The sequence below is a fragment of the Chlorella variabilis genome, assembly GCF_000147415.1.
Source record: "Chlorella variabilis unplaced genomic scaffold CHLNCscaffold_5, whole genome shotgun sequence".
Taxonomy (NCBI): Eukaryota; Viridiplantae; Chlorophyta; class Trebouxiophyceae; order Chlorellales; family Chlorellaceae; genus Chlorella; species Chlorella variabilis.
In genome coordinates this window covers 1595282-1617251 of record NW_005435083.1, presented here as the reverse complement: position 1 = coordinate 1617251, position 21970 = coordinate 1595282, and the positions used below count along the sequence as shown (strand labels likewise).

Below are 21970 nucleotides of genomic sequence, written 5' to 3'. Positions count from 1 at the left end.
GGGGGGGGGGGGTGGACCCAGCAAGTGCAGTAGCCGCCATGTGCCGCAAGGTTTGGAAGCGGGGCGGCTATGGAGGGGTGGCGGGTGGGGGGTCCGGAGGCTCCACCAGCCCCCGTCCTGTCTGGCCCTCCTCCAACTGAGCGTGCAGGGTGGCCCTCTGGGCGGCGGCAGCGACCCCTACTTTGATGCCGGCAGGCTGGGAGGCACGCTGTCGCACCTGGCCCGAGAGCACCCGCCCACCGGTAGGCTGCTGGCACCGCCCAGCTGTGGGGCTGACCCCCAGNATCGGCGCCGGCGTGCCCAGCGTGGGGCCCTCCTCCCACCGCCCCTCGCGCGCAGCTGCCGCAGGTCGCAGCAGGCACAGCATGCGCTGCTGCACCGTCTCACACATGCCCCCTGTGTGCTGCAGAGGAAGACAGGCAGGCGCTAGAGGAGTTGCCGCTGGGGGCGGTGGTCAAATACGACTCGCCGCTGCGCCTGCGGGAGCACGCGCTGCAGGGTCCATGTGCGTCCCGCTGCCGTTGCCTCCACTCCACTGTTTCTGTTTCTGTCGCAGGCACAGCCTGCATGCCCAGGTCGCCGCCCTGCCTCCCCAACTTGCTGCCAGCTTGGTCTCTGTCCTGCCTGCCTGCGGGCCTGCGGCACCTCACCCTCCCTCCCAGCACGCCTCATCCACCCACCCACCCCACCCTCCCCCTTCTGCCCGCCCTCGCAGCCTTCAGCGACGTCTGGCTGCGCGACCGGCTGCTGGTGCTGTGCCACGTGTCGGCGGCGCCCCTCATGCGCGGCTCCCTCAGCCACCTGGCTTCCATGCAGGCGGCCATGGCGGGGCTGTGCGCCGTCAGCGCCAGGTGGGCGAGTGCATGTGCCCGGGGGGAGGCTGGCTAGTCGATGTGGCCTGCTGGGGCGCCTTGCCACCACCCGGCCACCACCACAGCCGCCCTCCCACACCACCCCCCACACCGCCCTGCCGCTGCCCCACAGCGTGGAGGAAGGGGGCGGCAGCCGCATGCTGGACCAGACGCGGCGCGAGTGCCAGCAGGAGTTCTCGCGTGGCTTGCGCTCTCATGAGTGGGCGCAGTGCTGGCTGCTGTCGCCCTGGCGCCAGCAGGCCGCCTTTGTGCTGTCGGTGGCCACTGCACAGCTGGTGGAGGCGGTGGCGGAGCAGCGGGACGGCCTGCTGCGATACGTCCCGGAGCTGTACATCTCTTCGCTGCTCGACATGGTGGGCGTGGGTGGCGGGCAACGGTGGTGGTGTGTGTGTGTGTGTGTGTGGTCAGCAGGCCTGGGTCCTGTGAAGAGGCGGCCAGTGCGGGCGTGCAAGCCCACCCACCTTTCAGGCCGCGGCCCGCTTCTGACCTGGTGCTGCCTGTGTCCGCTGCACCCCGCCCTTCACGCCCACCCGCCCAAACCCGTCCCCGTACGCAGGTGCACGCCGTGCACCGCTGCGAGCCCGCGGTGCTAGACCACGAGGCGATGCTGGGGCTGGGGCTGCGCCACATCGTGGAGTTTGTCGTGGCGCACCTGGAGGATGAGCGGGTGAGGGCGCGGGCTGGGGCAGGAGCGGCAGGCAGGGAGAGAGGACGGGAGAGGAGGGGGAGGGGGGGGAGGGGGCTGCGCTGGGGGCGAAGGGCAGCGTTCCCGCGCGCCTCCGCTACGCCCCGTGGCGACTCGTGTGCTCACGTCACGCTGCGCTGCGCCCCCTGGCGCCCCGCCCCCCGCAGATTGTGAGCCCCGAGGTCCAGTCACGCCTGATGCACATGGTGCTGGAGGGGGTGCAGGAGCTGGTGAGGCGTGCCTGGCTGCGACGCGCCTGCCCCCGCCGCCAATCTGGCCCCCGCCTCTGCTGCTGTCTCCACCACTTGCCTCCGCTGTGCCAGCCGCGCTGGCTGGCACGCCCGCTGTTCCTCTCCGTGCCACAGCCTGCCGCCTGCCCCGTCTCCTGCACGTGCCGCAGGATCTGCTGAGAGAGCTAGGCATCAACCCGGTGGCCCGCCGCCGCCTGCTCCCCGCCATGATGCGCCTGTTTGGCAGGCCGCACCTGTGGGGGCAGGCCTCCAACTTCTTCGCCCTGTTGGTGGAGGGCTGCGGTGAGCAGGCAGTGACGCCGTCGCCTGCCTGCGTGCCAGCCTGCCTGCCTGCCTGCCAGGAAAAGGCTGCCCCTGCTTTCCGTCCCGCCGCCGGCGCCATCTCTCGCTGGCTGTGCCGCCACCCATGGCTGCCCTGCAGGCCTGCTGCACCCCCCCGCCGCCTTCCCTTCCGACTTCTCGGCGCCCGTGGCGGCGCTGCGCGGCCTGTTCAAAGACGCCTGTCTGGCAGGTGGGTGGGTGGGTGGGCCTGCATGGCCCGCGCCGCAAGCCCAGGCGGGCGACACTGCCCTGCAGGGCCGCTGCCTGGCACCTGCTGGGGGCGGGGTTAAGTGCAGGCGCCCGCGCCTGGGGTGACGCGCTCTGCCGGCTGCCGCCGCCGCGCCTGCCCCTGTGCAGACGCCGACCTGTGCGCCCGCTTCCTGCACCACCTGTTTGACCACGTCAACCGCATGCTGACTGAGCTGGTGGCCTCGCTAGAGGTGGGCCCCTGCCTGCCTGCCCGCCTGGCTGGCGCCCGCATGCAGAGCCGCTGCCGGCAGGCTGCTGGCAGTGACTGCCGCCAGTGGCGGCCGCTGGCACGGGGGCGGGCAGCCGCCAGCCGGGCCCGGCGCCGTGCGTCGTGGCTGCGCCAGGCTGGCTGGCCTGCTGCGGCCGCCGGTGGTGCGTGAACTGCATGCTGTGCCACGCTGGGCGTGATGCCGCGCTGCGCCGTGCCATGGTGAGCCACCCCACGCCGCCCTCCCTCCCCTCCCTCCCCTCCCTCCCCCCTCTCTTCAGTCGATGGACAGCGCCTGGGGCCGCAACGGCGCGGGCCAGCCCTCCGCCCAGCACCTGCGCCTGCTCACCTCCACCGCCGACTATGCGCTGGTGCTGCTGCGCACGCTGGAGCTGCTGGCGGGTGAGGAGGGGGGCCACTGGTGGTGGTGATGGTGGTGCTGGTAGTGCTGGTGGTGATGCCGCGTTTGGGTTGGGGTGGGACCACGCTTCTGCATCACAGCAAGTCGAGGCACTTGCATGGCAGGGCCTCAGCGCGTTCCCGCGTTATCGGGCTGCCCTGCTGGCGCTGCTCCTTGCGTGCAGGCGAGATGCCGCAGCTGTTTCTGGAGGGAGGCGACATGAACATGCAGCGGCTCGCAGGTGGGGGGGTGGAAGGAGCATTGGGCCTTTGAGAGGGGAGAGGTTGTGCATGGGGCTTGCGCTGACGTGCTGGGTGTGCTGTGCCCGCACCTGGGCATCCCCTGATGCATGCATGCCTTCCAGCGCTGCTGCCGCTGCTTCCCCCCCGGCTATGCAGAGGTGCTGGGGTTTGCTCTGCCTCAGTTTGTGAGCGGCAGGGCGCGGCGCGCGCTGGAGCGGCTGGCCGCCAACCGGCTGCTGTCGCAGCAGCTGCGCCTGCGCAACGCGCACCTGCTGCAGCCGCTGGCTGGCCTGCTGGTGGCGCTGTGGGAGGCTGAGCAGCAGCAGGAGGCGGGGCAGCATGGGGAGGGGGAGGCGGGTGGCAGCGGTAGTGGCCCCGGCAGCAGCAAGGCAGCGCTGGAAGCAGGCGCCGGCAGCGGCAGCTCTGGGGATGGCGGCGCGGCCAGCTGGGAAGCCGCTGCGCCTCCCGGCGGCGGGCAGGAGCAGGGGGCAGCGCAGGGCAGGCAGCCGAGGCGGCGCAACTCGCTGCTGCGCGCGCTGGGGCGGCAGGCGGCTCTGACTGACGATGTGCTGCGGGGCCTGCGGGGCGTGGAGGTGCGACCCTGCCGCCTGCGCCCTTGCCGCCGCCCCCATGCACCAAGCCCTGCGTGCGGGGCCGCAACCCCTTCCACCCTCTTACTTGCGTCCAGCTAGCCCCCTTCCCCACACACTCCACCCCATGGGGACGCGCACACACCGTCATAACAGCAAGCACCTGCCCTGCCTGCAGCTGGCTCAGGTGGAGCCGCTGTCAGCTGAGGCGGCCGCCGCCGCAGCGGATCGGCCCGAGCCGCCGCTTGGCGTCGAATGCCGCGTCGCTGCCGATGTGCAGCGCCTGACCCAGGCCGTATCAGCCCTGGTGGCCGCCAGGGAGGCGGCAGCAGCGTCGGCAGGCGGCAGGGGCGGCGCAGGCGGCGGGGACGGCGGCCAGGTGGTGCCAGGTGGCGAGGATGCTGAGGTGGCGGAGGTGCCCGAGGAGTACCTGGACCCAATTCTGGCCACCCTCATGCAGGCGAGGGCTGCTGCTGGCATGGCGTGCTGGGCCTCATGCTGGGATCCTGCGCCTGCCCTGGCGCTCCCTGGCTTCTTCCGCGCTGCCTCCCTGCTGCTGGCTGCCTGCCCTCTCGACACCCGCCCCTTGCAACCGCCGCCTTGCAGGATCCGGTGCTGCTGCCCGACAGCCGCACCACCCTGGATCGTTCCACCATCGAACGCCACCTCATGTCCAGCAGCACAGACCCATTCAGGTGACTGCATGGCAGCCTCCCCACGCCACCCAGCTGCCGCTGGATCCTGCCTGCTGCTGCCCCAGGTTGTCCCTGTCTGCTGCTGGCGGGCCTGGCTGCCTGGCTGGCCCTCGCTCCGGCTCTCCCCTGCCCCTCATCTCCCCTGTGGGCCGCCGCCCTCCTGCAGCCGTGCCCCGCTGTCCAAGGAGCAGCTCATCTCCAACCACGAGCTGCGGCAGCAGATTGAGGCCTGGCTGCAGCAGCACCCGCACCACAGCCACAGCCACCACAGCTGACAGCCAGAGGCCAGGCCTGAACAGCTACCCCACCAGCAGCTGCCTGTGGCGACAGCCCAAGTGCAGCGCGCTGTGCTTGCCTTGTGAGTGGAGGTGAGCCATGCAGGGCCCTGTACATTGCTCTGCGGATGTTACTTTGATGCGACATGCATGGTGTACGATGAAAGGCTGAAGAAGATCTCAGGCCAGGGTGTGGGCATGATTAGTCATTACTTTATTCTAGGGGGGTTGCTGCCTGGGTATGGTGGGGGCTTGAGTGGGGTGTGGTTGGTCAACAGGCGAAGAGCATATGGAAAGGGATGGCGGGAAACGGAAAGTACGCTGAGGGTACTGAGGCGGTATTGAGCGGGGCGTAGCAGAAAGCACCGAGGTTGGGGCAAAATCGCTGGCCCGGCGGGCCTTGCAGCGCGCCACATTCAAGGCCTGGCTTTCTTGCAGGTGCAGGTCTTGCCATCCTGGCGCAGCACCTGGTTCCACCCAGGCACGCACCACAGGCAGCTGTGGTGGTCTGCCGAGTCGCAGGTGGCGCAGCCCGGCAGCGTGCACCTGACGCAGCTGCCCGTGTGGCGGTCGGCGGCCAGCCCGTTGGTGCAGTTGCGGCATGAGTAGGGGTCCAGGTCGCCGTTCAAACAGTTCCTGTCTATGCACTCCACGCACTCGTTGTCCAGCACGCCGTGGAAGGGCAGGCAGCCGAAGCAGGTGTCTATGTCTCGCAGGCAGCTGACGCAATCGGGGTCGATACACAGCGTGCACACCCCACCCACCGACTTGTAGCCGGGCACGCACTTCTTCATCGACAATGCACAGGCAGCAGCAGGGATGCTGGGCTCAGAGGCTGCTGCTGGGCGGTAGGGCAGCGGCCAGCCAGGCATGCAAGCCCAGCGCTCGGGCGTGGCATGCACGCCAATCTGGCAGGGCAGCCCCCCGCTGGCTGGTTCCACGGCCTGACCTGGCAAAATGAGCGGTTGCCGTTGCACTGCAAACAGAGGTCGTCCTGGATGCACAGCTTGCACGCACCATCAATCACGCCCATGAAGTCAACACACTTGGTGCCTGCGAGGCGGCAGGAGGCCAGAGCAGCCGGCACTGGTGTCAGCCAGGCAATGCCGCCAGCCTCGAGGCCATGGCCAGCACCATGGTCGGCTGGCATCTGGCAGCATGCTCCAACACATCGGACAGCGCCCACCTGTCTCACCCCATTTTGAGCTGCTCAATAAGAAGGGTGTGCGAGCAGCGCTGGCCAGAGGTGCAGTACCCGCTCATCCACCCCCACCCCTCGCATCACAATGCATCAGCCACAGCCACTCACAGGAGCGCTCCTGGATGTTGCTACACGCCAGGCAGTCCTCGTCGTAAAAGCAGGGGCTGCAGGTGGCGTTGGGCGTGAGGAGGAAGGTGGCCTGGCACTCGACACAGCGCCCGCTGCTGTTCTTGCACCGCTGGCATCCGGGGGTGACGGCATCGCACTGCAGGCGGAGAGGGGTGCAAGTGCGCGTGGAATGCATGTTGTGCTACCAGGTGCACCGGATCAGGGCCATGCCATCACCACCGCCACCACACACGCACGCACACCACCAGGACCACAATGTCTGTGGCCCATCAATGCCTGAGGCACCCCATCTGTGCTGCTGCGGGTCGCAACAGAGCACTGTTAACCCGGCCACACCCCCCACCCGTACCCGCTGGCAGGCACCCCGGGAGTTTACAAACGCCAAGCCCGCATTAGTGCCCTTCTCCAGACACTGCACCAGCATGAGGGGTGGGTGATGAGCAGAGCTCCTGTATGGCCGCAGGGGTCTGTGTCGCAAGTTCCTTTGCGGATATGCAGACTGTAAACACAAAAAGCAAAAAGCAAAAGCAGTAATGATGCAGTAGGCAGGCCGCCCGACCTGGGTGCAACGCTGGGGGTTGGCCGAGTGGCATTTTGAGCAGTAGAGGGATGGGTCCTTGGTTCCTGGCGCCCTACACTGCGTGCACTGCCCGTATCCGCCTACCGTGTACCCAAGCTCGCACCGTGTGCATCTGCGATACATGGGGTGGGGGGCATGGCCGCCAAGGGTCACAAGCGTGAACGGCACCGACCGCGCCACCACACCGTTCTGGAAACAGTAACGCACATGCGTCCATTCGCGCTGCACATGCTGCATTTTTTGCGGTGTTGGATGCACACGCCCGCGGCTCCTGCATGGCAGTTGGAGCACAGGGAGATTTGGCGCAGCAACGGTTCCGCGGAAGCGTCCCTCGCGACCGGTGCGGCGCCAGGACACCTGCCGCTCCGGCTCTCACGGCGCCCTACCCCGGACGATGTGTAATGCACTCACAGGCACAAATCGCTCACAGAACATGCACACCCTGGCGGAAACAAGCAAGTTTCCGGGGGGGGGGAACTCGCCCGGCCGGCACAGGTGTTTGCACCGCACGCCGCTGTCCAAAACAAGTAAGCAGCAGGGCCTCACAATTGCGTTTCACTCACCGTCGACCAACAGCAGGAGAGCCACAAAGTTTAGTGCTCGCAAGCAGCGCTGTGCCGGGGCACTCATACGCCCTGCGCCCTCCTTTTCACCTCATGAGAAGGTGCACAGCAGAGGAAGTGCGCGAGGGAGGTAGCTGCATGGAGGTGAGGCAGCTACTATGTGGCACCGCCTGCGCAGCACTGCTGTCCTCATCAGACCCTTGTGTCCCTCGGCCGAGTATTGCATTGTGTGAGCAGAACAATACGTTGATCCAGGCCAACAAAGTCCATTATCATACTTAAGAAGCTAGGTGACAAAAGAATTTGGATGGAATAGGGATGCGAAAAACTGGGATATCGTGCTAAAGACGGCTTGCTGTCGAATCCGTTCACGGCTGCCCTGATCAGCTCAGGGGAGCAGCAGGGGCAGCTGCTGCGCCAGGGCCCACAGCACGGCCCCCAGGAACAGCAGCTCGCAGGCCTCCACCGCCAGCGGCTGCAGCCAGGGTGGGCAGCGGCCAGCAACTCTCCAGTCACGACCTCCCCCAGCCCATGCACCGAACTCCACCCCCTGCCACGCACGCGATGCAGCGCCCGGCCCCACCTTCTCCATGCTCTGCAGCTGGTCCGCCAGCGCCTCGCAGCCCATGTGCAGCGCATGCTGCAGCCGCGCCCGCCGCTCCCGCTCCTTGGCGATGCGCAGCAGCACCACCACGCCAAAGAACATCTGGAGGTAGGCCATGATGGCGGGGCAGGCGCAGTCGGCGGCGCCGCCGCCCAGCAGCGCCGCGGCGGGAGACACCAGGCGGCCCAGCAGGCCCAGCACCGCGCCTGCCTCCCGGAACTGGCTGCACGCCGCCGCGCACTGCGACACGTTGAGGCTGCACCTGCACACCGGCCACCGCCAGCAAGCAGCAGGCAGGCAGAGGTCGATCACGGCGCCGGCGATTGGCGGCGGGACAGCTGGCGGCGGGCATACCGCCCCCGGCGCCCCACCCTTCCTCTGTGCCACCCACCTCAGCGAGTTGCTCGGCAGCAGCGTGGCGGCCGACAGGGGCTGCACCCAGCGCAGCCGGCTGTACTTGATGGGCAGGAGCAGCGGGTCGAGCAGCAGCCAGGGCACCGCCGACGTCATCACCGCCGCAAGCCACATGGCCAGCCGTGGCGAGCACAGCACGACTGCAAAGCTGCGCAGCATGCTGCTGCCCTCCAGCATGTACAGGACATGCCCCGCTGCCAGGCACGGCTCGCGGATGCTGCGCAGGGGGAGCACACGATGGCGGCGGCAGGGGTGAGCAAGGCGCCAAGGCGGCTCGACGCCAGAGGTTTGGCATGCGCAATGCCTTCCTGGCAGCCGGACAGCATGCGCCTGCCCGGCCACCGGCTTGCGCGCGTGCAGCCCAGCAGCCCCTCACCGCGCCCACAGCTGAGGCCGGGCGGAGGACAGCCAGGCGGTGAGGATGACTGACAGGGTGGCCAGCAGGCACACCGCAATGCTGCCGGCGCTGGCCTGGGAGTGGATGACCTTGAGCAGCAGGCCCACGTGGACCAGCACGTGCGGCAGCGCGATCCTGCGGTCGGCGGCCACCAGGCGCTCCAGCTGGGAGCGGCAGTAGTCGCCTTCCATCTCCGGGCTGCTGAACACCAGGGTGCCGGCGTGGAAGTGCAGGGCTGCAGCGGAGACCGCCGAGCTGGGTGGCTTGAATGCCCGGTGGCTGCTGACTTTGATGGGCGGCTGCAGCTGCTTGGTTGTGGCGGCGTCGGCGTGTGGCGTCGGCATGGCCGCCGCCGCCAGGGGCGGAGCCATGTCTGATGGCTGCGGTACTCGAGGGCTTGGCGGGTGCAGTCGCCTCCTCGTCTGGGACCCGCAGCTCAGCGTAGTGGAGGGGCGGTGCAAGGCGGGGAGAGGTAGGGCCTGGTGGGATGAAAAGGGTGGGTAACCAGGGGGGTGCGGGAGAGATTCAGCGTTGTCCACAGTTGCCTGACCGATTCAAGAGGCGCGGAGCCTAGTAATAAACCAGTTACAGGCCGGGGGGTGGAGTCGCCCGCGTTCCATGCACAGCACCCCACGGGGCCGCTCTCTGGGAGTTCAGTTAGCTTCGGCACTGAATCCGGCGCTGAATCCAAACCATGCGCGCCTGTTACAGGCAAAGCGCCACCCGTACTGCTCGCAAATCTCCCGGCCAAAGACAAGGCATTTGCGTCTTGTCAAAGGCACAAACAAAAGAGACCAAACCACCTCGATGAGGGCAATGATTGCCCCACATGCAAGTGAGGGCTGCCCCTTTGCCCCTGCAACCTGCTGGCCGCACTGCCGGCCGTCTCACTCCTTGGAGACGGGAATTGGGAGCAGGCCCTTTACACTCCCTCGAGGAAGGGACACATCACCATGTTGCGAGCAAATAGGAAGGCATGAGAGGAGTATGGCCGTCTCTACTGACAGGACAGGTGGGCCGAGGCAAAGCGGGTGGAGGTAAGCGGGTGAGTAGAAGGAACTTCAAAAGTAGAAGGAACTTCAATTATTGAAACTTCAATTATCGTTATGTTCAGCTGCGAGGAGAGAAATACTCGCTTGTGAGGGGGTTCGTAGAAAGAATGGAGGAAGGAAAGGACACTACCTGTGCGGCAATTCTCAATGACGTACTGGCGGCAGGACCAACCCTTGTTCATGGGGGAAAAATCGTGTTCACGAGGGTGCGTTGGGTGGGAGGCTGAGCGACACCCTGCCGTCCTGCCAGGCTTGGAACAGGGTGTGCAGGTCGGCGCTTAGGGTTGCAAAGGAGGCCGACCAGCTCAGCGCGTCCACCCCGGCAAACAGGCTGGGATCGGGCTGCAACCCCGACAGCAGCAGCTGCTGCTGCAGAAACGACGGCTCCCTGCCCTCCTGCGCCGCCGCCTGCTGCGCCGGCTCCTCCCTTTTCACTTGCGCTAAAGGCAGGGGCACTGAAGCCTCCTGGGCAAATGGGCTGGCGGCGGTGGCTGCGCGAGCTGCACCGCCCCCGCTGACGTCCACAGGCTGCACCACCGCACACGATGTGCTGGCTGCTGGCTGCCTCGGTGCTGGCGGCGGCATCTGCACCGATTTCGGCTGGGCAGCCTGCAGCTGGGCCTGGCGCTGCTGCTGCTCCTGCTGCTCTTGCTCCTGCTCCTGCTGCCGCAAGTGTAGCTGCTGCTGCTGCTGCTGCTGTTGCTGCTGCTGAAGTTGTTGCTCCCGCTGATGCTGAAGCAGCAGCTGCTGCTCCTGTTGCTGTTGACGTTGTAAGTGCTGCTGCAGCTGCAGCTGCTCCTGATAGTGCTGCAGCAGCTGGCGTTGCTGCTTGTGACGCTGCTGTTCCTGGTACAGTTGCAACAGCTGCAGCTGCTGCTCCTGCTGCTGCTGCTGTTGCTGCAGGCGCTGCTGCTGCTGCTGCTGCCGCTGGTAGGCTTCCCAGGCCGCTGCGCTATCGGCAGGCAGGCCGCTGGGACCCAGCAGGGTTGGCCAGGCGCCACTGTTGGCCTGACCCGGCTGCAGGACGAGAGGCATGCTGTCTGCGGCCTGCGGCTGTGGCTGTGCGCCGGGTGTCAGGCCCAGCGCAGCCGCCATCAGGCCCGGCGGCGGCTGAGCGCCCGGGGGCAGGCAGCCCAGCGCCTGCAGCGCCGCCAGCGCCGCCTGCTCCACATTGGAGCCGGGCCCGCCGCTGCTCTGCTGCTGCAGCACCACAAACTGCTGCTGCGGCGGCGCACCGCCAGGCTGCTGTATTTGCGGCGCCTGCTGCCAGGGCGGCGCCTGTGGCTGCCCCGGTTGCGCACCAGGCTGGCCGCCTGCCCAGTACGGCAGCTGCGCACCCGGCCCCATCATCAGCACAATGGTGGGTGCGGCGCCGCCAGACCCGCCGGCTCCGATGTCAGGCTGGGCAGGGTGCGGGGGCGGGCTGGTGCCCTGCCGCACGGGCTTGGCACTGACGCCGCCGCTGCTGGTGCCGCCCAGGGATTCTGTCGGCGTGTGTGCGATGGCTTTCTTCTTGACAGCTCGAACCCGGGGCGCGCTGTCTTCCGAATCCTGCAGCCGCGCCGGCACATGCCGCTGCCGCCCCCGCTTCCTCCCCTCGGGAGCCTCGCCGCCTGGCTGCGAGCCGTGGCTGCCACCCGGGGACGCGGCCTGCTGCTCCTGTGCTGCTGCGTCATCGGGGTGCCAGCGTGTGGGGAGGCCCACGGCTTGCAGCAGCTTGCCGCGCATCCAGCCTGCAGGGAGGGGCGGGCGTTCGAGGCAGATGCGCTCGTCAGCATTCGGGGTGGGTGGGCGCAGCACGGCGACAGGCCGGCGCATGCTTATGGCGGCAACGGCTGCCTGTGGTTGGAGCGCAGCAGTGCCCCACCGTTGTTGCCGCTCGCGGTCTGCACGCCAAACACGACGCCAAACATGTGTCGCAGCTCCGGCTGCCTGCGGGGTGCAAGGCAGGGTACGGCGGCGCCGTTGACAGCGGCCAGCCGCTTTCCTTGGGCAGTGCAGGATGCGGTGGGAGTTGGGGTGGCGGGCAGTGACCAGCACAGCTGCAAGCCGTCCAGGCAGGCAGGGCTGGGGCACCCGGCTGCCCCCCCCCTCCCCCGCACCTGAGCTCCCAGATTGCCAGCCCCGCCTGGACAGGGTCGGCGCCTAGGGCCTCAGCCGCTGCCGCCCGCGTCTCTGCCGTGACCTCATGCTTCAACAGGTGCTGGCCCGGCTTGCCCGGCTTGGCTTGCGCGGCAGCGGCGGCCGGCAGCGACGATGGGTCACGAGGTGGCTCGGCAGCCGCAGCAGGCGTCGGCGCCGGCTCGCGAGGCGGCTCGGCAGCCGCGGCAGGCGCCAGCGACGGCTCGCGAGGCGGGTCGGCAGCCGCGGCAGGCCCCGGCGACGGCTCGCGAGGCGGCTCAGCAGCTGCCGCAAGCGCCGGCGACAGCTTGCGAGGCGGGTCGGCAGCCGTGGCAGGCCCCGGCGACGGCTCGCGATGTGAGTCGGCAGGTGCGGCAGGCGCCAGCGACGGCTCGCGAGGCGGGTCGGCAGGTGCGGCAGGCTCTGTCGAAGCAGCCTGAAGCAGCAGCCACATTTGAAAGGATCAGATCAAGGGAGAAGTTCATTGGGCTACCCATTGGAGTCTCCCAAAGGTCTGTGGGTAGGTTAGGGGCAGGACGCACCGCCGCCGCCGTTGCCGCCGGCCGGCGCCCTCCTAGGCGCAGCTCCCCGCTGCTTGTAGCGCGCCCAACGGCGCGCGTGGCTCCCCAGCGTGGAGCGCGGCCGAGTCCCGACAGTTTTCCGCTGCCCGGCAAAGGTCACTTCTCAAGCTGCAGGGCGCACCTGCATAGCTGGCGCTGGGGCCACCACGTCTATGCCTCCCGTCTCCAGCAGGGCTGAGGGGCGTGGCAGTGAGGCAGGGCAAGAACCGGGTGCCGAGGGTGAGCCAAACTCGGCGTGGCGTGGGACGGAGGAGACGCGAATGCGACCCCAAGGTCGGATTAGGGAATCACAATCAGCGCTCCTAGCATCATCGTGGGGCTCTTGCCCATTTTGTGACAGCGAGCAGGAAACCCATGTGGCCTGCTTTCACATTGCTCTCTGTTCCGGCAGAAATCAAAGCCGGGGCACCGCGGCCCCCGCCGATTCCCCTGCAAGCGGCGCCGCCCCTCTGTGCACCCTGCATGCGGCGCTGCGGGCGGGAGCCGAGCAGCAACCTACACGTGTGTCAGCAACTCTGCTCTTTGTCTCTGATGGCAGCTCAGGCACGAATGATTTTCGCCTTTATACGCTGGCACGTTGACTGCAGCCCACCAGGTATACCCAACGTATGCCGCCACTGGCATGTGGCGGGAGCATGCATGAGCAGCTGTGAAGCCCTGGATGCGTGTAGCTTCATTTTTCTGACCCGCCAGCTGTTTCCTTGAAGCAGAGCCAGATTAATGTCATTGGGAGTGAGTGCGGAGTAAATGTAGTGCCTGTACTGCTAATTCTGGACTTCTCACGGCCCTTCTAGTCCACTTATCGCCACAGAGCAATTCAATTCAGGTCACCTTGTGGTGGCGACGATTGGTTGTTGCTGAGGTGCCAGAAAAAAAAATGGACTGTCAGGCGACAGCCCTGCTCGCCTCACGGCCCGAGCTTGTTCCCCTGGTGAAGTGGGTCGCAACAGGCAAGGCCGCGATCGGGGCAGCCCCTGCGGGCATGCAGGGCGCTGGCGGCCGCTGTCGCCGCTGGCGCTGGCCCCGCTGTTCCAGCTTCCAGCTGTTCCAGTTTCCAAGCGTGCGCAGTTTTCCCAACCTGCAGGGACGCCAACGGACAGCACCGCCAAGCTTGCCGCCACATTCCACGAATGCATCTGCAAGCCGTTACGGTTCCTCATTGGATGTGCGTTTTTGGTCAGGTTGCGTCGGCAACAAACCGTTTGCCATCAACGCCTTCAGCAAATGCTGCTTGCACTGCCTTCGTTGCAGGCCACTTTCATGAAGGATCCCAGAGGGCCTTCGAACTGGTGGTGGCGGGGCTCAGCGCAAAGCTGCCTGCTGACGTGGCCGACCAAGCGGCTGTCAGGGACGGCATGCTGTCGGTGTGCCAGAAGCTGAAAGAGCCGCGATGTCGATCTTGGACGAACCTGGACCTCCTGGCCAGTGGCCCCTTTGTGCGCATGTGAGTGGCATGAAGCGGGCAGGATGCAGGCGGGCGCTGCTGCTGATGCCTCGACTCAACACACACAGTGACGGGGTCTGCCATGGCCGATTCAGTACTGCTTGCCGCGCCTGTGTTGCAGCTTTGACGGCGACCTGGGGCTCTACAACTTGGAGCAGCTGGTACGGGACGAGCGGGGGTGCTGGAAGCTGCCCAAGACGGTGAAGGCGGTGGCGCAGCGGCTAGCAGACGCGGGCGAGATGAGCGAGCTGGCCTCGCTGTTTGTCGCAGCGGCCGAGGCTGGGGAGGGTGGGTGCCTGCCAGCTGAGCGCAGGGAACCGTGGGATGGATATTGGGGGCGGTCGGGCAGTAGCCATCACATGCCAAGCTGCTGTGTCAGTTGGATGCAGGTGGGAAGCAAGCAGCGGCACAGTTGGCTGCAGTAATGTTCCATGAGCTGCAGAGCCCAGCTGGCCGTGCTCTGCTTGGCCGGCTGAGCAAGGAGCCGCTGGCAAGCCTAGCAGCAGCTCTCTGCCAGCATGGTGAGTGAGGCACATGGTGTAGCCAGCTGAAGAAGAGGGGCATCACCTCGCAGCCAGCCGGCAGAGCTGCATGTTCTGGGACGGGAAAGCCTGCTGCGTTGCTGGTATCCAGTTGCTGCCCAGACTGCACCTGCGATCCATTGATTCAGTGTACTGGGTGGTGCAGGCAGTGGTGAGGATGCGGCGCGCCTGCTGGGGGCCGTAAAGCTGCAGGGCTCGGCAGCTGCCGTGCGCAGGGCCATTGCCCTGGCTCTGTGCCGAGCTCAGGCTGGCAGAGATGCGTCTGTGGCAGGCAAGTCGCGTGGGATGCTCACACTTTGTTTGTTGCACGGCGCAGCTGCATCATGTTTCTGGTACCTACCTTACAGGTGGCCATGCATCCAAGCTGTTCATGCGCCTCGTTTGAGGTGCTTTGCAGCCCTCTTTGAGCCCATCCCCGGCCTGCGAGCCGCCCTGCGAAGCGTGCTGGACGAGGTTGATGCCGCCGTGGCGGCGGGCCGGCCGCCAGCGCCCAGTCCCGACGGCTGGCGGCTGCCAGCAGAGCTTGTGGCGCAAATACGCTGCAGCCGGGCTGGCGACGGCAAGCTGTGCCACGTCTGCCAGCCCGTTGTGGTAAGCCAGCAGGCATGGCTTCCAGCGGCTGCTCACGAGTGGGAGGGTGGGTGGGGTGGGGGGGCCAGGGAGGGCTCGATACAGACCTGCTGAACATGCTGTGCTGTCTGTGCTGTGACCACAGGGCTTCTTGCAAAGCAACCAGCTGGAGACAGCGGTGCCCATTCGCTTTGAGGCGGGGGACCCCCAGGACAACCAGCAGCACCTGGAGAGGTATCTGGGTGCCGCGTGCTGGGTACCTTGCTGGGAGCATGACTTCTGATCTGTATGTACCTGGGTAGCAACAGAATGGGAGGTGGTGCCCAGCCAGCCTGGACGCCCCCAGCGGCTGCACCATGACCACCTGCTGGCACCATGCACGATGTTTGTGGTGCAGTGTGCTGGCGGACTGCGTACAGCGGTGCCCTCTCTCCAAATACGTGAAGTGCTGGCACTTCACGATGCCACCTGGCAAGCCGGACAAGCGCCAGCGGGGCAAACTGCAGCCGCAGCACGAGGTGGCAGGTGCGCTGTGGCAGCACAGCCAGCATTGCCGCTCCCGCTGTCAGTGTATGAGTTACGGCAGCTGGAGAGGCGGCCTACAAACATTGCCATTGCTTGCTTGTCTCGGCAGCCATCTATGCTCCCTCTCTGACACATGCTGGCCCCCTGCGCGTGTTGCTTTGATGTTGTACAGCGGTGCGGTGCAAGAAAGTGGACACCTAGCACAAGGAGCGGGTGCAAGCCTACCGCAACGCCTTGCAAGATGCTCAAGCGCTGCTCCAAATGCTGGAGGCAGCGCCAGATGAGGCTTCTGCTGGCCCTGCCCTCGGTCTGAACCCTGAAAAGCACACACCGGCGCCGGGAGGGATGCCTGCCGCTCTCGAGCCTCCAGCAGAGTCGGAAGCTGTGGCAGCCATCCCTGCGGTCCTGGCAGCCCTGGAGGAGGCAGACGCATCCACGGCAGCACCGGTACCGGCTGAAGTGGCATTGCCAGTAGTGGCGGCAGCGGCAGAGCCAGTGGCAGCGGCGGCAGCGGCCGCCGCCATGGATGTGGATGGCGAGGAGGAAGAGAAGGAGCAACCAGCGCCAGCTGTGACCAGAGCACCCTCCTCACCCCGCCCAGCACCAGCACCAGCCATGGCTTCGGAAGCGGAGGCGGAGGATGCGGGCTCGAAGCCAGTGTCACTGGCCCCCGCAGCAACGGCGGCAGCTGTGTCGCCGCCGCCCTCACCCGCGGTGGCAAGCGCCAATGCAGCCCTGCCCCTGCCAACTTCAGTTGCCAGGATGGAGACTGTGGAGGAGGAGCAGCAGGAGGTGGGGGAGCAGGAAGGAGAGCAACAGCCTCCCATGCTGCAGGAGCTGCCAGCTCCTGTGGCTGCAGCGTCGCCGGCACCTGCCGCTGCCGCCGCTCAGCTGCTAGAGCCCGAGAGCGAGGCGGTTCAGCTCACTCCTGTTGCACCAGGCGATGCCGCCACAGGCAGTGCGCGGCGCACTGGCGGCAGCAGGCGGCGGGGCCGCAGCACTGAGCCCAAGAGCACCGGGCGCAAGCGAGCGGCGTCGTCGACGGCTGGTGGCGGCAGCACGGCCAAGCGGCGTGCGGCTGGTCCCGGCACCTCGGTTAAGAAAGATACCGGCCCTGGCAGCGGGAGTGAGTGCCGCCGCTATGTTTTGGCCTCGTGCTGTGCTGGCCCTTCACCGCTCACCTTGCCCATGCGCTTGCCCTGCCTCCAGCTGCCGCTGTTGCCGCTCCCAACTGCCGCCGCCCATCGTGTTGTTCCTGCGCCTCCTGCAGTTCGTGCCAAGCTGCGGAAGGATGCGGAGAGGCTCAGGCTGCCCACGCTGCTGCGCTGGTTCAAGCCTGAAAACCAGCACCTCAGCCGGGAGCAGTGTGCAGCCCTGGCGGCCCAGGACGCGGGCCTGCGCCCGACCCGGCTGCCCTTTGGTGGGGAGGAGGCGGCGGCAGAGCATGAGTGGGCAGAGCCAGGAACAGCGCTCCCTCTGCATTAATGTGGGCTCTTCTCTTTTCGCTCCTGCCAACCAAGCATTCACCAGTTCTTGCCGTGGCACCTTCCCATCTTCATGCCATTTGCGTTTACATGGCCATTTGCGTTTACATGGGCAGCATACACATACATGTAATGTACAACGTTGTATGCAAGCCACTGCCGAGTGGTGCGGTATCATGGCCAAGCTGTCCTGCACAGCACCCCAGGGTCCCTCACTCGTGCGGCTTGGTGCGGGTGATGTACTGCCCAGCGCTGCCGCGGTCGCCGTACCGCTCCCGCCCTAGCTTGCTCTCCTCGGCCTGCCGCATGGCACCATGCAGCATCGAGCTGCACGGCACAGAGCAGCGGGTGGGAGAGCGGGTGACACGCACGCCCAAGCTTGATTCCTGCGTTGCGCACATGCAAGGCATGCAAGGCGCCTGGCGGCAGCACGCTGCCATGGCAAGGGAGCGCGCCGCAGGGCAGCGCTGGCCCCACCTGACTCGCCCCCGCATCAGCTGCTGCTCCCCCGCCTTGTCCAGCTGCTGCAGCAGCAGGCGCCGCTTCTCCGCCTCCCCGCGGATGCTGCACATCAGGACAGGGCAGGTTGGCGGCACTGGACGGGTGCATGTTGTGCCAGATCAAGCAGCGGGCATGCCGGATGAGCCAGCCCGGCGTCCAGCCACTCACGTCTCGGCCCAGTTGAGCGGCAGCACAACCCAGCCGCGCTGCTGCAGCAGGCGCAGCTTGGCCTGCTTGGTGCCGGGTGTCTCGTTGGCAATATACCTGCAAGGCCGGGGCAGGGGCACCGGCAGGGCGCCAGCTCGATAGTTGCAGCAGCACAGCCTCCCACACAGCCACACAGCAGCAGCACCGGATTACAAAACGAAATACCACTCACCCGCTCAGCATCGTGCCCTCTGCATCCAGGCTCGCCAGCCGGCCGCCGCCGCCGCCGCCGGCGCTGCTGCCGATGCGGGGGGCGGTCTCCAGGAAGAAAGCCACCTTGTAGTCTGGCAGGGCGATGTCCACATGCACCAGCCCATCCTCCACCGCCTCCTGCACCTAGGAAGGGCAGCCACGTCACCACCACGCAGCACGACTGCCCTGGCCCCCCCTGGCCCACCCAGTGTGCTGCTGCCCATGCCTACTTTCCCCGCTGCTCGCCTGCGCACCGCCTCACACCCTGCCGTCCCTCCGCCGCCCTCCCCCTCACCACCCACCTGCACCACATGGTAGAGCCCCAGGTCGCGCAGCGTGCGCGACACGTCGGCCAGGGTGCGCGTGAAGTCGTTCTGGCGCGCCCGCTTCCCAGAGATCTCAGACTTGAACTTGGCCAGCAGGTAGGGGTCATCCAGCAGCTGCAGAGGGGGCAGGCAACCAGGCGAGGCACAGAAAGGGGGCAGGGTGGGCGGGCGGGGAGGAGGCGAGGAGGCACACGGCGCGACCCTGCGCGGTGGGGGCCCTGGCAGGGCCCACGCCGCACCTGCTTGGCGTGCTGCAGGTCCAGCATCTTCAGATCCTCGAAGAAAGGTGCATACGCCACGCTGTCGCCCAGCTCCTGCGCTGGTGTGCAGGCGCCGCACACGGCCAGGCCGGGTGAGGGCTGCCAGCCTTGGACTCAGCAGGACCGCGGCCCAGGCACGCACAAGCCGAATGCTCCTTAACTCCTGTGGCTGGAGGCTCACCTGGTAAATGGTGACTAGCAGGCGCAGCATGGACAGCTCTATCAGGTAAGGCCCGTCGAACCCCGCCTGGCGCGATGCGGCGCGGTACGCCTGCTCGCAGCGCGTGATCAGCGGCAGCGGGCAGCCGCCCGCGGCCAGGGTGGCGCGCACCTCATCTGCAACCGGGGTCAGGAATTCAGCAGCCGGGCAAGGTCTCCGCCTGGCAGCAGCAGCCTCGCGACAACTCATTCCGTCAAGCCGGCCAGCAAGGCGGTGGCACAAGGGACGAGCCAGGCCAGGCCAGCATGCAGCCGCCACGCACCAGAGGCAGAGCGCATGCGCGGCACGACGGCGGCGATACCGCCCGTGGGCCCCACCGCAGTGACGGCGCCTCGGTCGGTGAACAGCGCCGCCTGCCACAGGTGGATGAGCGCCACCTGCGGCCCAGGCAGCATCGTGGAGCGCTCTCTGTCAGCAGGGGAGGCACCCAGCCGAGGATTCCCGCATACTCGCCCCCTCCACATCTCCCTACCCCACACCACACCGCCACAACCAGCCCACCCACCTCGTCCATGGCCCCCACCGGGAAGGCCGCCACATAGCCCAGCGCCGCACTCCACAGCTGCGGGTCCTGCGCCTGCAGCACCGACAGCGCCCACGCCGCCATGCACGCCTCCTGCGCCAGCAGGCAGCCGGAAGGCAGGCGAGGGAGTGGCAGTGCAGCAGCAAGGCAGAGCAGCAGGCAGCCATGGGCGGCAGGCTCCTCTCTGCTGGCGCGTTGCGCTGTGGGCGCAAGCTCGCCTGCGGGCTGAAGGCCTTGGGGCTGGTAGGCGGCTCCCGCAGGATGGCGCCCACCCGATCCCGCAGCTTGCGCAGCAGGGCCGGGTCGGGCGTGTAGCCCAGGCGCGCGGCGCCCCACACCAGCACTGCACAGGCAGGTGGGAGGGCAGGGGGAGGGCACAAGAGGGGGCAGAGTCGTGTGCAGCTGTGTGTTGCGGGTGGGGGGTAGCCGGGGTGGGGGCGGGGTGGAAGAGCGGGCACGCCGGGCGACTGCGAGAGCAGGCACAAAGTCGGCGCTCGCCTGCCACCTCCCAGGGCCGCAGGTGATCCAGGTGAGGCTCGATCAGCTTGCCAGCTGCAGGCAAGGAGCAGAGCAGCGGCGCATGCCTAGCGCGTCACTCGGTCATGCAGACGTGTAGCTGGCTGGGAGGCACAGGCGGGGGGATGGCAGAGGGGCTGGCAGCCCGCTTGCCTGCATCCATGTCTGCCTGCGAGGGCTGGTAGCCAAAGGAGAGGGTGAGGAAGGGGAGGGCAAAGGCCATGACGACGCCCACACGAGGGTCCCCACGCATCGCCTGCACACCGGCGGGGGCGGTGGCCAGGGCTGGCGGGTCAGGGCTGCGCGGTTGGCGGGCTGTTGTGGGAACGATGCAGACGACATTCCGTCAATCCAGGGAGATGGAAGCCAGCTCATGCAGCCCTGCCACTCACATCGAGGTACGGTCCGCCGGCAGCACCACCCCGTGCGCTGCCGCCGGGCAGCCAGCCTGTCAGCCACCGCGGCAGGCCCAGCCAGTGTTGCTCATCCTGCCCTGCAGCCGGCTGGAAGGGGGCTGCCGCCGGGTGGGCTGCACAGTCGGCAGGGGCGGGCCACAGCTGGCTGGCAGCCGCTCCCGCGCCCAGGCCGGCGGCAGCCGCGGCGGCAGCTGCTCTAGCCCCGCCGCGCTGACCATGCTGGTGCTGCCCCTGGCTGCCCTGGTGTGATCCCTGGTCAGCCCCGAGGGCGCTCAATACTCGAGCTGCAACAGCAGGAGAGCAAACGTTGGGTCGGCGACGTGCGGCAGGGCAGCGGGCGCTCCCGCTCTCCTGCGGCGTGCACCCCACCAGCTGCATCCAGCCGTCGCCACCCATCCTCCCGCCCACCTTCTGCGGCAGTTTGCCGGCACCACAGGGCGGCAGGCAGCCGGGAAGCGGCGGCCCTGGCAATTCTCGACATAGGGGCGCCCTTGTCAAAACCCTATGCAGCCCGCCTCCTCCAGACAGACGCTGAGATCAATCGAATATACATGCATCACCATGGGCAGGGCCTCACCTGCCTCGGGCCTAGAGGTGCCAGAGAGGACGCCAGCGGGGCAGCCAATCGGATCAGGGCGGCAGAGCATGTCACCTCCTCTATCTTTGCTTTGCCCCGCTCGACCAGCGCGAGCCACTTGGCTCAAAATCCCGTGCAGGCTCTCGCAGACAACCCATTTTTGCAGCACCGAAACTCTGGCCGTCATGCAGGCCGCAGCGCTTTGCGCAGCGCAGCCGTGGATCCTGACCCCCGCACAGCAGCGCCCGACGGGCAGCAGACACGCCGCCTCGCCGCGGCCCACATCTGCGGCGGCGGCATGGCAGCGGCGGCGGCCAGCGGCCGCAGGCGGCGGCACCAGCAGCAGCGGCCGCGGGCGTGGCCGCCTGCTGGTCACCGCCGCCATCAAGGTGCGGAAGGGGAAGCAGGTGCTGTGCAACAAGACGCTCAAGGCCAAGGAGGGCAGCGAGGCGGCGGTGGCGCAGCTGTGTGAGGGCATGGCCGAGTGGTCGCGCGAGCGCATGGCGGACCGCGGCAGCGGCGTGCTGGCCTTCCAGTTCTCAGAGGTGAGGTCCGAGGCTGCGGCACTGCAGCGGCTCGGCAATCAGCCCAGGAGAGGCCTGCTCCTTTTGCCGCATCCTTGGCTGGCGGGCACCGAACCCGACTCTGCACTCCTCCTGGCTTTACCGGTCCGCCCTCGCCCGCCACGCCCCCGCCTGTCCTGCCCTGCCTTGCAGGATGATTACGAGAAGGGCACCTTCCACTTCATGGAGCTGTACGCCAACCAGAAGGCCATGACAGACCACAACAGCCACGACCAGGTCAAGACGTTTGTGCAAAAGGTGGGCGGGCGGGCACGGAGCGGGGGGCGGGTGGCCCCCGCCACTGCTGCGCCAGCACTGCCGCCACATGCACCAAACGCCGTGCACCAGCAGCGCCTGCTGCATCCCATGCCTCCACCCTCGCGTGCCCACACCGCATCCCGCAGCTGGAGGAGCACCTGGAGGGCCCCCTGGGCATGGTGCTGTACGAGTACAACGATGGCAAGATCGGGCCCGCCAGCATGGAGGTGAGGGCTGCGCCTGCCCTGTTTACAAACGGCGATTTGTGCTGGGAGGGTGGCGGCCAGCAGGCTGGGGTGGTGGCCATGGGGTGGGCAGCGGCGGCGAGGCCGAACAGCGCTGGCGATGCCCTGGCTGCGCCCTCGCGCCGGACGCTTGACTGGCTGCCTGCCCGCCCTGCCCCCGCTGCGCACACA

At 67.5% G+C, this 21970-nt stretch overlaps 4 protein-coding genes across 4 annotated transcripts in view; 2 read left to right on the top strand and 2 right to left on the bottom strand.

Annotated features, from left to right (window-relative positions):
- Positions 1 to 4400: 4400 nt before the first annotated feature.
- CHLNCDRAFT_15442 (hypothetical protein) lies at positions 4401 to 4770 on the top strand (the record flags this gene model as incomplete). The annotated part of the gene is made up of 2 exons (XM_005849842.1): positions 4401 to 4513; positions 4680 to 4770. Coding segments are annotated over 2 exons (204 nt in total), but the record flags the coding sequence as incomplete, so codon positions are not given.
- A 434-nt stretch (positions 4771 to 5204) lies between these two features.
- CHLNCDRAFT_143171 (hypothetical protein) lies at positions 5205 to 6542 on the bottom strand (the record flags this gene model as incomplete). The annotated part of the gene is made up of 4 exons (XM_005849582.1): positions 5205 to 5576; positions 5738 to 5841; positions 6098 to 6254; positions 6468 to 6542. The coding sequence occupies 4 exons, from the start codon at positions 6540 to 6542 to the stop codon at positions 5205 to 5207; spliced, it is 708 nt and encodes a 235-aa protein (XP_005849644.1).
- Positions 6543 to 9926: 3384 nt separating this feature from the next.
- Positions 9927 to 12303, bottom strand: CHLNCDRAFT_143169 (hypothetical protein; the record flags this gene model as incomplete). The annotated part of the gene is made up of 3 exons (XM_005849581.1): positions 9927 to 11461; positions 11596 to 11660; positions 11831 to 12303. 3 exons carry the CDS (start codon positions 12301 to 12303, stop codon positions 9927 to 9929), a joined length of 2073 nt encoding a protein of 690 aa, XP_005849643.1.
- An 8615-nt stretch (positions 12304 to 20918) lies between these two features.
- Positions 20919 to 21970, top strand: part of CHLNCDRAFT_143165 (hypothetical protein) — a gene marked incomplete at both ends in the record, with an annotated part of 1573 nt that continues 521 nt past the window's right edge. Inside the window, 3 exons of the mRNA XM_005849841.1 lie at positions 20919 to 21278; positions 21450 to 21554; positions 21701 to 21781. Of these exons, the coding sequence (XP_005849903.1) occupies positions 20919 to 21278; positions 21450 to 21554; positions 21701 to 21781 (546 nt within the window). The remainder of the gene's footprint in view (positions 21279 to 21449; positions 21555 to 21700; positions 21782 to 21970) is intronic.